The following is a 15,469-nucleotide window of genomic DNA, read 5'->3' as shown; positions in this document are numbered from 1 at the left end:
CAAAATTGAAACTTTTAAGGTAAGGCAATTAACCCAGATATTACAGTTGCACAGGATTCAATGGAAACCTTACGCGCTTACGTACTTACTTGCTGACTTTGTCTAGACCTTAGACGGTTGGAATTTATGGCTATTTTGATTTATTTATGCTAACTAAATTTTGTCGTAGCTTTGCGTAATCAAAACGTAAGCCAACTTCGTCTTTCAGTTCGGTCTTGACCTGTAGCAAAGCCGCCTAACTCGACCAAAAACCCTTGGAATTTTCTAATCTGTCATTCATCTGCGGACTGATTAAAAGTTCTCTTATCGTGACGCGCTTCAGCGAGGGTATAGCATTTCACTACACGGATACCTTACAGTCTACAAATATTTCTAAAGAAAATTCTTACGACCAAAATATTGAAGGTAGAAATGATAGTGTACATATTGTACTACCTATTACGCGTGAAATACGTTGAAACAGATGAATGCTATATCGTTTCCTTGCTGAAGGATGTTGTTAGCGGCATTCAACGCAGGATTTCCTTCCATTTTACAAAGAACCAATATAAGACATTGTAAATATTAGGCTTCTTTTACAGCCGTCAGCAACTTCAGCTGACCACTTCACGCTTAACCAGCAACCGAGGCCTTTAAGGAATACATAAAAATTTTCAATAATTATTGAAACAGAATTGCAGTGACTAACGTAATTTTAGGATTAGCAGGTGGACACAAATAGGTAACTTTAATTGGTATGTAGGAATTTCTATAACTGACGAGCCGCCAACTTGACCCACTCAAGGGACCACGACTGCCCCCGCGCGTGACCTGGAGTAATAAACACTACTTAACAATGAAAAGGAAACAAAACGTGTTTAGCCTTCACCATGCGTGCAGACGATGTAAAGAAGGAGAATTAAACGTCTGCACGCACCGTACTTAACGGTTCTTAAAACATCATTGAGTTGCGGAAGATCGATGAGATTTTAAGACAATTAAGTTCCAACACTCCATACTCCGTGCCTATCTAATTAATTAACCCAATGCGCAATGAAGCTGTGTACGAGCTTCGCTGCTTGCCAAAGTAACGGTTTTTTTCAAGGTCTGGGTGGCTCTTTATCAATCGATAACCGATGAAAATTTACTGGTGACTGAGAGAGGCGGAATTTTAACTGATAGCTGAGAAATCGCTGAAAATTTTCTGACAACCGAGAGTTCATCACCCCCATTAGAACCCTGCTTTATTTGTAGTTTTCCCTGTTTTTTGACGGTATCGTAAAACACCGCCATGACACAAAAGGCGAAAAAACCGACTGTTTTCACAGGCTAAATATAACAATGTTAAAACTAAAGAAAGAAAAACAAAAATTATGAAGTCATCAGTGGACAGAATCTGAGAAAGGTGAAAATATTGGGGATCTTCGTAAGCGAGAAAGTCAACAGAAATGATCATAAAGACCTGTGCGACACTTCTCTTTTGGACCTTTACCCTGTTGTATTTAACGACATTACTTAATTTGTACACGTGAATAACAACACATTCTAAATTTTATCACATTATTGAGTGTTAACGCAAGATGTGCTTGAAATTAATGGCTGAAGTAAGCACGAGTGAGCAATTTCGCACGCGATTGCAAGCTTCTGGCTTGCAAAAAAACCGCCAAAGATTTCATTAGCTCTACACAGTATAAAAATACAGTTACATCCGTAACAAGTGCTGTGAGGAAATGAGAAAAACATGAGAACTCTGCATGACTTCGCACAGAAAAGGCGTCATGGTGTCGACTAGGGCGGAAGAAAAACGGGCGCCAACAAACGAGAAGAGGAACAATACGAACCGCAGAGAACAGAATTACATCTCCAGAACAATAGTTTGCGGTTTTTCCGTGTTATGTTACAATGTTTTTCACAGTGAATACTGCAATAGACGATAATAAGGATTATGTTTCATGAAGATAAAACATGTTTCTTTTTATTTATTTATACACTGATTCGAGAAAAAAATGGTGTAAACGATGTAAAGATGGCAGTTCGCGTGATTTTGTCTATTCTACAACTGAGTCAGGTAAAGCTGGTTAAAAGAGTCTAATAAATCTTGTTAGTTGAAATTAAATGACCTGCCCCCTTTGTGGCCATGTTATGTGCCGTTATATAATCTAAAAAAGTCGAGATGTTACAAGAAAAAGAATTACGCAGAGAGGTCAAAGAAAACGAACATGGCTTTGATACATATTGGCTCATACTGCAGCGGTTAATCTGCCTTAACCTGTCTCAGTTCCCTCCGATATTGTTTTTGTATAGTAAATCCATCAACAGTAGACCATGAAGAAAAAAAACACAAGCACACGCACAAATTCAGAAATCAATCATCAATGTAAGCCGAAGTTTTAGCGAGGCAAACACCACGCGCGGTCTTGGCACAGAAAATATGTCTTCAAACACGGTTTTCTCCAAACAAAAGGCTACTTAGCGCAACTGATCGCATTTACTTGTTTTGCAGACTACTTTTCAATGATTAGCTTGGATTCCTGTGTCTATTTCAATCCCGAGCTATCGTGATATAAAGCGGAGGTGACGAGGCAGACTGGAGACGTTGCGTCAATGATTTGGTTTGTTTCCGCCTCGCCTTGAACTGTGTCCGGGGGAGCGCTAGCTGACAGACAACACCCCAGTCCCACCGATCAAATCCTCTTATATCTTAAGCCTGAAAAATTAAAAAAAAAAATTAAATTAAAAAAAGTATAAAAAAAGTAATCAGCAAGAACTGACGGTACAACAAAGCAGTGTCTGTTAATGGTATTAACATTGAGGAGCAAGAAAGTGCGGCCCCATACAAAGAGGTCATAAGGACATACTTACGATTATGGGGAGCCTTGCCCTATAATATCTCTTTTATTACAATACCTTTGCAAGAGGTTGTACCACGAAAAAGACAACTCGATATTGAAAAGCCCATGTTTTCACAATACAGCTCAGGCTGTCTGGGCGGAACACGACTTTTACGTTAAGTTCCGCCTAGCCTGTACATTTTAAAAACACAGTTCTAGATGTACGCCCCCCCCCCCCCCCCTGAAAACCAAGCAAACAGACACGTCCACGATCTAAAGGAGATCGGGAGTAAGACGTTTGAACATGAGAAAAATGTGATGTGTAGCTATTTTCAGTCCTACAAAAGATAATCAGTTTCAATTTCACTGTTTATGTCTACATCTCTAAATGTCGCGAGCGTTTTTCATTTGATCAATTTAGAGTTCCTACGCATGACACGCGCAACAAGTCACTTGGTTCGAGTTGTTGATCAAGATCTCGCCGGTTTTTCGCACTTTTCACGCGCTAGACTAGTTAGCTCCTTATACGCAAAACGTTGACGTACAATAATGCCTGGATTTTTGTAAACGTGTCCTGTTGTATCTAAAAACGTTATATCCCGGACCTCACGCGACCGAAGCAGGCACACTTGAGATAAATATTGCCTTGTGTTCCGGGCGCGTATGAATCTCAATTTGTTTATTTGGGTCTCTAGGCACCCGAGAGCGGGTGCGGCAGAAGGTTTCTCCTCTTTGACCGTAATTGGTATCTTCGAGTCTGTTTTCGTTGTGATATTTTCAGATAAGGAAGAAAGTAATAATTAAGTCAACTTTTCACGATTACCCTGTCGCACTCCAAATTTCTTTTTTGGAGGGCTCTTTTGTACCATTTCCCAAACACGGCTTCCACGGAAATCGAAGCGGTGTACGGTTTTGTCAGGCTTTCGTTACAAGACATAAACATAAATAAACTGCGTTCAGTGGATTATATTATCCGACTTCAGGTAGACAAGTCGTATATTTATCTCTAAGAAAGCACTTCACATAGCGCGTAACCCTCCAGTTTTCTCGAAGAAATCTTGTTCTGTTTCCAGACATCAAACGCTTTTGTTTTTTTCAGCAGCACAATTACCCGAAAACAGGTTGACGATGTTTCCTTTATTAGCGATGAACTAAACCGAAGTGTATGCAAATTCTTTGTGGAATGTGTCAGAAATTTCCAGCCGGATCCCTGACAACAATAGACAACAATTGAAACAAAAGGCCGTAACACGTGAAGCAGACCAATGGAAGGAGGATCTAGTGACGTAAATATTCACCAATCACGTTGTGCCGCCAAACCCAGAGTTTATTAGTAACGCGCGAAAACACATGGAAACCGACAGCTAAGGCGAATGACTGACCTCGAGCGCGAATCTTTTTTGATGTGTAAAGCTCGCTCGGAAAGTTTTCCAATCCAGGTTTGAAATGGGATTAAACTGGCACCTAAGAGCTTCTTCAAAGGAAAGGCATTTCGCGTCAGGGCAAAATACTCTATGCTAAATTGAACTGGAAACCTAACACCGCCACTTATCGACTGCTGCTGTACGTAGTATTCTAACCGGAAGGTTGCAAGAAAGCGTAATCTTTTAGTGAACTAACTTGGCTAGAATGGATCCTCTACGAAAACGAACTCAGCAAAAGGATACTTTAAACTGGAGGTCTCCTCCAAGTCCGTGCGGACCTTCTTCCCCTCAATCGCCTCCTCCACTTGTTGTGAGAGGCAAGAGTCTTTCGCTAAACAGGGTCGCCGCTCCGGCGTTGTTGAGTCCAATCCGCGAAACTGGCGCTAAGGAACTATCTAAGAGAGGCCGAAAACAAAGACTTTTACTATCCCAAGCTGGGAATCTTACTCTGAAACGAAGGGAGACATCACCAGACTTCAATAAGCTTGAAGCTAGACTGAAACCCAAGCGAGGTACGTTACTTTGTGATACTCAATGATGCCTGACTCTCCCACAGCCGCCTTCGATCGCTTTATTAGTAGTCAAATGAGATCTACCTTAGTAGATTGCGGTGAATCGACCAAGATTTAACTTAAATTACGATTTATTTTTGCTATAATCGGTTGGTGGGTGATACTTTGTGGTTGGGGTATGCTAATCGAACACTAACAAGGCTATAAACGAATTTGGCCGTGTACAATCATCACGACGGCAGTAGTGGCCTTCGGTGTGGAAAGTTTTATGACATCTCATTTACTTGAAAACAAGCGCAAGCTTCTCTCACGGTGTGACTGTATTTTCAAGAGTTCATTCATGATACAAGATGTTGGCTTGTACTAAGATTACCAATCAAATAAGTCTGGCCTGAGTCTACGTGACTTTCCTATTGCGTGCTTGCGCTTTGGGAATAGTTTTAATGCCGGGTAAGTAACTTGCCCTGCGGTAGCTGCGCTCTGTTAGATTTTGACAGCGGCCTCGATGCTGCTAGTGTTTTCAAAGACAAGTATGCGACCAGAGCACCTATTCTGTTTCGTTCATCGTTTACCTAACAAACATATTTTTCGTGAAAATCGCTTTATATATTGTTGTCGTATTTACTTGCGGCTCTTTGTTTTATATAAACATTTCACTTCCACAGAGGGTCGTCGGATAGCTGAATAGACGTCGTTCATATGTGATGTGGCCGCCGGTCCGTGGATCGACATAGTGTCTCTGTATTTAGCCAAAAACTTTCTGCGCAGTAGCGAGTTATTTGCGGTGTCTATTCCTTAGCACGAACCGTGCCGAGCTTCACTGATTACACGTTTGCAAAGACGAGTTGAAACCAAATGGCAATACTATTAAGTTTCCAATGTAAAATAATGCCTGCACGCTACTGTACATTTGACATGAGGACAGTTTACACACAAAGCAATATACTTCAGGATTTAGTCCTTTTTTCGCGAATTCCCGCATTGAACATGCCAAATCAGTTTTAAGCATGTCGAAGATCTATTAAAACATCTCGTGACCATGGCAGAACCTAATGCTTGTCATGCAAATCGCGAACATGATCATAACAAATCGCCTTCGTATCATGTACAGTTCAATGTTTAAGCGGTAGTTTTATGATTGTGCCCTGATGAAACATGCAGAAATAGGAGCTCAACTAGCAGAGGTTACACACTGAGCAGCGGTGGTATAACACAACACAATGTACGAGGTGAAGATGGCATCATCACAAAAGATGTTGTGGCACTTAACGTTTTGGATAGACGAACACGGACAGATATACATAATACAACTGTGCGCGATATGTGCGATATCTCCTGTATACTTAAGTTCATCTGAACAACTGCACTTAGATGTAACACTTGCTCGTGTAATGCGCATGTAGTTTCAAATAAATCAGAGAAATTTAGCGTAACAGTTCCTACACGTATGCAGTATGTTAATTCTAAAACTAATCACTGAGGAAAGTATATTTACGCTTCACTGTGCCGAAGTTATACAGGTAATGGTTTTCATTGGGACTAGAAGAATATATTAAAGGACAGAGTTGTCGGTTCCACTCCTTTGTTAACTTAGATCGACCTTTTTCTGGTTTTTTCTTTTTTAAGTATATCAAGTTGACGGTCAAAAGTTTCGTAAATAATAAAACTGTTCACTAACGTGCAGATCAAAAGAGCAACATCCACCACAGACATCGTCTATTTTATTCTACTTTTCCGCAGACTGATAAAGGTTTACAAGTATGAAAAAGCGATTTGTGGCAGCAAAAGGTCACTTTTTATCAGGGTTCAAACAAATTTCTGATGCACATATGCACGGTGCATGCAGGGGTGCATGCGTGTATAGTGACAAGTGACAGCGATTGTTCAGTAGTCTTGATGTGGAATACAACAGGCCTAATTTGACATTCACTTGTCAACTTGCAGGACAACTGATAAATGACTTCTATAGAAAAGCAAGTGCATTTACCAGCCATTAATTTCTCTTTCCTTGTTGTCAACTCACAGCTAACAATGGACATAACAGATCTCAGACACGATATTGCAGCCAACATTTTCAAATCTTATGATTTCACGTTTTGATCTCAATAAAAAGAGCAGAGAAACTTTTCATCCAAAGCAATTTCTACATGCTGTGTGATTAATACCTGAAATTGGAATTAATCCGAATGCTTTGAACCTTAAATATTGTTGTTTTTAAAGATTTTGCAAAACTTGGAATGCTGTTATTCTTGTGATTACAAGCCAACTTTAGTATCAATTACCTCACATCTCTGTAACATGTCACATTTGGTCTAAAATTGCCTTCAGTGTAATAGAATAATAATTCCCTTTTCTTAATACAATCTCTGGGAAAGATCTTAATACAAAGCAGTAATATTTGATATACATCACTGAAAATGATTTCTTATTTTCATTAACACAAAATGGTACTTATATCTACAAAATGGATTTTATGTTTCCTGCACTTGCCAATGATCTTTCATTAAGCTCTATTTTCTTGATATTTGCTTCAAGAAAAAGTACGTAACTCAGTGGTAAATGGTTAAAAGGCTTCTGAAATCAAGATTGAATATTAAATATATTAGGAGGCAATGGACTTTTATCTTAAGTTTTGATAAACTAGAGTCCGCTGCAAAATATCCTAGTTTAGTTAGTGTTTAGATTAACATCATAGAGCTAATCATTTGGTTAAGCCAACAAAGCTAAAATAAGATTTGTTTTGGGTCATTTTTGGCCTCAATTTTCAAACGCTCACAGATTGTAAAAAGTACATGTGTGGGTAAGAGTCATAGTATTGTATTCAGAAACATAAATCTTTAGGTAATGAATCTCAGGCGTGGTTGAACAGGAGAAGAGCAAGCCAGACAGTCTGGCTAGATGTGCTGTAGGGTTAATATGGGTCTACATTGAAATATTAACTGTCCACAGGCATGCTGATAAGCTACACATGATATATATATCTTTTTAACAGCTGGCAAAGAGTTCCACTTGTAATGCCTGAATTCAATTCAACATGTTTGACAAATTATATAACACAGAAATTTGAGAAATATGCTTAAGCTGAGCAAATCGGTAGGAAATATCAAACAGTGAAAGAACTTCACAGTTGCACCAATGCAATTTGATAAGAATCAGCTTCATTTAATATCCTTACTTTTAGCTAAGGTAACGAACGTACCGGACAAATTAAAAATAGAATGCTAGAACAAAAATTAGTCAATATCACAACTTCTCATAAGGCAGCAGGTCTCAAAGTAATGTTAATTTAAGGGCTTTTAAGGAGCCTTTAATAGATTTTATTGAGTGAAGCTACTAGCAGTGATACATATTTAGATATGTAGTTTCAATACAACCAAACCAACTCTTTAGATTCCCACTCACAAGAGGTATTATTTTAATTTTTTTGGATATGGCACAGTACAGTGCCATGAGTCATACTTCAAGGAACTGTTAACGTACTTTCAACACCTCAGGAGGAGTAATGTTGGGCACCCTTCCAAAGATGAGTGTTCTTTGATTTTCATTTCACAACAATATAGATGAGTAAATCTTGCCAAGCAGAATTTGTGTTCTCAATTTTGAAGTGGCAAGTATCTCATTGATCAGTGCATAACTTAAACTTACATTTCAACCAAATAAAAAAAAAGCTCATGTTTCACTTAACTATGACAGGTCCTCTTCCAATGAGAATGCGAGCTCTGCCTCAGTCATTTTGGCAAGAACCAAAGGATATCCAGAATAGCTCAATGAGCACAGAAGGGACACTATCATCATTACCACCATTATTTCACAATGCCAACAACACAAGTTATGATGTTAGCAAAGTAAGGCCAGTGACTCCTCCAGAAGAGAAATATTTGCCTCGACCTCCAAAGGAGCCTAAGTTGGTGATTACTTCTCCACAAGAACAACTTTTAAAATTATTTGAGACTGTAGAGGAGGACAAGACAAAGAAATTTGTGATCCGAAGAGGAAGGTGAGAATTTACCTTACTTTTTTCTGTACACAATAAAAATTTGTAGACTTCCTGCTAGAATCCTGCTGCCTGATGCAACAGACTGCACATGTTATTGTATTAACTGATCCCGTCCATCAGCAGTATAAAATATACAATTTAAAACCATCCTGATTGCCACTAACTTTCACTAACCACTTAGCTTCACCTAAAAATTCTCTCACACCGGGCTGGAAAATCCAGTGCCCTTTGAACGGAAATTAATCATTGTTTGGGTTGTTTTACATAAAACAGCTGAAGGAGGTTCAGGCTATGTGGAAAACAAAACTAACCACACAATAGCCATTTAAAAAAGGAGACAAGATGGTCTTAATAACAATCAGTCTCCACAAGTCTTAACAACTGAGTCATCACTGTCTATACTAGATCCCTTGTGCAAGTTCACTAAGTTATAAGTATTATAACTGGCCAGGCATCCCAGTTTATACCAAAAGTAGAGTGATGGGTTAATTCAAACAGCAACATTCCTTAGTTAGCAGAGTGATAGTGGAACTTCAAGATATTTAACAACTTCAAACAAAGGAGTTGTAACCAGCCACTGAAACACTGTTACTATGAATAAGATCACTCTTCATTTAGAGGTGTAATATAATATGGCACACCCTCACATTTAGTACTTAGGTTTAAGGAACAAAGATAAATAATATTTTGGACATGAATGTACCTAATTTTTTTTTTTGGCAGTCTGGGTTCTTTCATATAAATTACTTTGCAATCATTATGTCAGCAGACTTGATGAGTTTGTCCTAGGGGCATAACAATCAAAAGCATCTTAGAACGTTTCATTGTGGCTCATGTGTCAGACAGAGGTTCTCATTAATCAAAGCCAGGGGCTAAATTGTTGTCTGCGGTCAAGAGATTGATAAAACTGGCATGAGGACTGATTAAACCAAAACCACACCCTGCTTGCACTCTATTCTAACAAGTGAAATTAAAGAAGAAAATTCTTAAAGTGTCTTCATTAATTTTAATCTTAACACCTCCAAATCACAGTAGGGAGCTTAGGCACCGACGATGACGACGTCGAGGACGACGCCTAGTAGAAAATGAATTTATATTTTACCAGCAAAATTCACGATTGTCTAGATCTGTTCGGTACGCCAATGGCTCTAAAAACGTGCTCAGGCTAAATATGCAATGACATTGTTCAATTCCAAATGGAAATACGAAAAATTAGCCGTTGTCGTCCACGTTCAGTAGACGACGCAGAACTTGGTCATTTCACGCTGTTGTTTTGCAGAAGGCAAAGATATGTACCAAGAATTATAACCCATGTGCACAGCCATTGTTTTGGTCATTAAACCTTTTGTTTAGTGACGTTCTTGTTGCCGTTGTCGTCATGATTTGTTTAAGCTCCCTAGTATCTTTATCACAGGAAGCCATTGTCTTTGTTTGAAAACTGAATTTTGTTTTGGTCATGCTAGTGCTCTATGTTAGGGTTCTGTTTGAACACGTTCCACTTTTGTTAGGTACTGAAGGTACAAAACAACATACTTAATTGACTGCCATGCATAGGCAGAAGCACAGCAAACATACCCATAGTACATGTACCTAATACTAGTATAAAACATTTGGTTGTGTTCATGTTTTTACATCAACTAGTTAAAAAAACAGCTGTGTCCATAACTTACATTATATATATGTTATATTTTCACATGGTGGTCAGTTGCTCACATATAAGTTTCACCTACAGTTCATATTGGTTAAGTCATGCATATTCATCATATTGTTAACCATGTGTGACTACACAATTGTTTTTGTTTGCTAACTACACTGTAGTTGCAACTAGTGACAGATTTTGTTTCACAGTGCAGAAGATATGGTGTGTAATTTTACCTCCCCAGTCAAAAAATACTTACTAAAAACCATTGAGCTACTTGGAAATTATTTAATTCTACTCAAACTTTTGAGACAGTGTTTATTAGCTAGGGGTTTGCATTATAAAGCATCATTGTCTGATTGGTATTGGACCAACAGTGATGTGTTATATGTCAAGATATTTGCTTCGGTAGGAAAATTTTCTGCACTCCATGTCCTAAATTGGCAGGGAAGGGAAATGAACTCTTTTTTGTTAACAAAGGCAGCATAACCAAAGGAAGCCAACAATCAAGTATATTGAGCATTCAGTTTTAAAATGAACCAATATCAGGCCTTCAACACTGTAACAACTGAACAGATTTTCTTGATATTGCTTGAAGTGCATAAACATCAGCATGGTGAAATAAATTCCTTCTACTTACAGCACATTATTTGCTACAGTAAAATGCTTGACTGAGACATTACAGGTATACAGCATACGAGGAAGCTTAAATATAGTATGTACAGTGAGAACAAAGCAGAGATTCATTTTCAAACTCAAAACAGTTTGTACGCAAAATAGTTTGTATTTCATGGGCATTTCAGGTAACCTTGTGCTATAGTAACTTCCCTTGCAAAAAGTTCAATTTTCACAATTTGCTGTGGTTACCATATGGTGAATGCTCCACAAGTAATCCTTACTTCATTAAATTTTATAATCTGACAACATTAAAACAAATTTCACAATGATTTTACTTCCTATCAACAAACAACTGTTTCATTCCAGTGTATTTGAGGTTTTTCAATAACCTTAACATGTAGCTTAACATTGAGTTATTTCCACAAAAGAGATAAAATTTGACAAAGTGGTTGTTTTTCCATAATTTTACAAAAAATTCTGGAAATTCTGGTCACAATGTGAATGAAATGCACATTTTTGGTTCATGAACTCCACCGGAAATTTTTATAGAAGAAATGGAACTTCTGAAATGGTAGTACCATTTTCCATTTTGCACCATTTGCACCAGTTCCAATGGTGTCACCACTATGCCAAATTTCTTGCTATGACCAAAATGGGAAATTCTTCAAATCATGGGACACATAATTACTGAACAGAAATTCCCAAACATTAAAAACTATGATTATACCAAGCTGAACAACATTTTATTTTGCAGCAAGATAAGGCAATTATGCAGCAAAACAGTTATGTTTTGTAATTTGCACACAAAATCTCCAAGTGTCAAAAAATGTTTCCATTCGATGCAAAGGGGTCTCATTGTTAGTATTTGTTAGTATTGCACTGTTAGTAGTCTAACACTGTATATAAGCGGCTTAGGCCTAGGGTATACAAGCCAATTTTTGAGAGTGATGGCTAGGGCAGGTACTCAAGCAAATTCAAGAGCATAAGTCAACCTCTACCCACAAAATTTGCAGTGTGTTTAATTAATTCACTGTTCAAAATGATGCGATATTTGTACTAAGTTCACATATGAATTATTTTTTCCTTGTAGACCAAGAAGAGTACAGTCAGACTTAACTCACTGCCAGTTGCCAAAACTGGAAGAGGACCCCTGCATGATGGATAGCCTGGCAGAAAAGATGTTTCCTCAACTTTCACTTGAAAACTCCAACAAGCAGACTACAGGGGCTAATACGTCACTCTCTTGTGTATCAATTCATGAGGGTGACAAGTCTGTGACTTTACCTTCCCTGAATGTGGAGCAGAATTACTCTCAGATGTTGTCGGAAATTGTTGCTCACTTTTGAGAATTGATGAGGACTAGGGACAGAACAACTGATCAGTTTTGGCTGTAAGAGCTAATTTACAGCTCATTATGTGGTTCCAGGAGAGATTAGGTACTCATATGATCTACAGTGTGTTTACTGATGACAGGTGCTTGTAGACTCTTTTCACAGGGTTTTCCATAGTTTATAGTGCAAAGGTGCATTTTAATGGCTAAAATGTGGAAGACAATTTGGACAGTATGATGCGGAAAATAACAAGAATTAACATAATGGGAACAGCGCACATTTTAGCAGTTACTTCCTCCCATAAAATTAATGTGAGCCCTGTTTTATGTACCCACAAGCTTTTATATAGGCAAATCTCTTGCGATGAGCAGGAAAGTGCTTAAAGATCTGCATCAAGGTTTAGCAAGGTGTGTTATTACCATGTTAAATATAGCATTGGTATAGAGTGTGCTGCATAGCAGAATAAATTTCAGTGTTTCAATATTTTCCAGGCAATATCAACTAAAAGAGTAGGGCCTGACCAGTTAATGGTGCTCAAGGGAAAGACATTTAGTGCTAGCGTGATGTAAGTTACATTATATAAATTTAAATGTTCCCAATTCACAGAATGCCTTAAATCCATAGCAACTTATTCTTAGCTATGTTAATGAATGCCTTTGAACTCTCAATACATGTATTGTAATCGTATTAATTATTATTAAGGTTGCAAAAAACTACTCTGTTGTTTAGTTGTTTGTTTATAAGTATATATTAAAATGAATACAAACCATAATAATTTTATGCAACAGTTCAGCCAGAGTTTAAACATTGGTACAACAGTGTTTGAGTATTGTGTAGTTCCAGAAAGTATCCATATCCACCCCAAGGAAGGTTAACAGAAATTCCAAGGGGGAGGGAGGGATTCAAAAGCCCAATGTTTTAAAGGAAAGTATGGCACTAAAATGGAATTTCCAGAGGGGTGGGGGGGGGGGGGGGGGGGGGAGGAGGTTCAAGCTGAAAAACTTTCCGTGGGAGGGGCATGGATATTTTCTGGAACAACACATTCACTGCCTAGTGATATATCCTATGGATAAACACACACATTTTCATGTTTTAGAGATAGAGAAGAAATTTCCTCTCTGCATAATTCAATTTATTTTGGATAAGAAACTAAATATGAAGTTACATTACAATTTTGATGACTACAAGTACTTTCTTACTCATGATGTAATGGGTTAAATCAATTCTAATTGTGTCGCTGGTAGTGAAGTGTTTGACATGAAATTATATGTTTGCAATTGTCTGGAAATGGCTAAAGACACTGTAAGTGAACTTCTAACATCCCTAGCAAGGATCATCTATTTAGCATCTAGTCAGGTTGGAATTCTTTGTAGATGGTTCTACACAAATTTAGTGTACCATTAATTTGACCATCTCAATGATCAGATAATAGTATATATGTAGCAAAACATAACTTCTTTGTATGGACCCCATCATACTAGTTTTATTTAAATTTCCGGTGGCAATGTAGAGAGTGGGCAGTAAACCAATACATAAAGGTAGAAAATGATATAAATGTATTAGTTACCACCCATGTTGGTATAAATTGCGTAGTTCCAGCAAATATCCATACCCTTCTGTGGAAAAATTTTTAGCTTAAACCCCACACCATTCTGGAAATTCCAGTCTAGCTTCATACTTTTCTTTAAAATTTTGGCTTTTGAAAGCCTCCTCTTCCGTAACCCCCATGGAGTGGGTATGGATATTTTCCTGAACTGCACAATAATGGAATACATTAGAGAGGGATAAAGATGGGTGTAGGATACATTAAGGGGCTATAGATGATGTTGTATATATATAATGTACTTGTAAATACATTTGTAAATAAAGAATATTATTCTTGTTGAATATTTGGTTGTCATTTGCCAAAACCCTGTTCAGAATGTAGGAAAGAGGGTATTCCCTTTGGCACTAGTGTGTACTGCCAAGAGGAAAGAAAAATATATTTCAGTCCATGTTTGACTTAGGGCCTGTTCACATGGACATCAGGGACCTCAGGCAGGTGAGGTCCCCCGCCTTGGTGGGGTAACCAATCAATCCATACAATCTCTCTTTTTTCTTGATCACGTTCATATGTTAGGTGGGATACCCCACCAAGGCGGGTTACCTGGGCAGCCAGTCCAGGTGACCCACTTGAGTGGGGTGAGTTTTCTCCACGTGAAAACTGCGGAGTAGGGTAACGCACCTAACCAGGGTAATGAAATCACTGTGCCAAAGCCTGCCAAAACACAAGGCAGAACAATGTGGCTGCCAGCCACTACAAGCATGGCGAGTTATTTCAACGATTTCACTACCAAAACTGCCAAAACTCTGATGAAATTGACAGTGCTGGAAAAGTTAAGCGTGGAATCAGATAGTCAGGTTAATCAGCAGAATCAAACTGAAGTTTTGTCTGCAACAATAACAATGACACTGAAGCGAAAAGCAGCTTCATCTGAACAAACGAAGAAAACAAATGTTAGTTCTCTGTTTATGTGCATGCTTAGCGACCATGCAATTGCATTACATTTTGGACCTCACTCCAAGTCCCTGGGGTTACATGTGAAGGCAAGTATTTCTTTACCAGGGGTAGGTGAGGTACCTCATCTCCCCGGGGTCCCCCGCTTCCATGTGAACAGACCCTTAGAAAGGTCTCTCCCCCACTGGCCCCAGAAAAAAAAATCCCATTTCAATTAGTAAATTTCAAATAGTACTTAAGATACATGAATGTTTTGAAGATACATGAACAAGATAATTAAATGTTTTGGAAGTTCAAGACCAAGAAAGCTTTGAAAAGCCAAGCCAATATCAAGAGATGCCTTCATTAAATAATTACCCACTGCAAACGTTATCGAATTAGAAGCCTGACAAAAAATTTTCTTACTCCCATTAAAGCTTATGTTGTTTAAATATTACGTCTAGCACCAATCGAAATTTTGTTAGTACAAACAATGTCCATTTTTTAAAGAAAGAAAAACCAGTGTTTACATAAAGACATTTTTCATTTCAATGAGAATTGGTAAGCTGAAGTGATGAATGCTATAAATCCACGCATTGTTTGCTTAGCGGTTAGACACAAATTTGTGGGAGTTTTAAAGCCTAAGTCGTTTCGAAAAATAC

At 38.1% G+C, this 15,469-nt stretch overlaps 1 protein-coding gene across 1 annotated transcript; it reads left to right on the top strand.

Moving 5' to 3' along the window:
* The first annotated feature begins 3,092 nt into the window (after positions 1-3,092).
* Positions 3,093-13,297, top strand: LOC145482716 (uncharacterized). Its single transcript, XM_081461357.1, has 3 exons — positions 3,093-4,746; positions 8,440-8,743; positions 12,091-13,297. The coding sequence occupies exons 1-3, from the start codon at positions 4,440-4,442 to the stop codon at positions 12,344-12,346; spliced, it is 867 nt and encodes a 288-aa protein (XP_081317483.1). The 5' UTR covers positions 3,093-4,439; the 3' UTR covers positions 12,347-13,297.
* The last annotated feature ends 2,172 nt before the right edge of the window (positions 13,298-15,469 follow it).

Source organism: Orbicella franksi, chromosome 3 (assembly GCF_964199315.1).
Source record: "Orbicella franksi chromosome 3, jaOrbFran1.1, whole genome shotgun sequence".
Lineage (NCBI taxonomy): Eukaryota > Metazoa > Cnidaria > Anthozoa > Scleractinia > Merulinidae > Orbicella > Orbicella franksi.
The sequence above is the reverse complement of the archived record's forward strand: the minus strand, read 5'-3'. Positions and strand labels throughout refer to the sequence as shown.

Coding starts and splice junctions, on each gene's coding strand:
- LOC145482716 (XM_081461357.1), top strand. CDS start 4,440: ATGGATCCTCTACGAAAACGAACTCAGCAAAAGGATACTTTAAACTGG. Junction 4,747..8,439: donor TAGACTGAAACCCAAGCGAG/GTACGTTACTTT, acceptor TAACTATGACAG/GTCCTCTTCCAATGAGAATG. Junction 8,744..12,090: donor TTTGTGATCCGAAGAGGAAG/GTGAGAATTTAC, acceptor TTTTCCTTGTAG/ACCAAGAAGAGTACAGTCAG.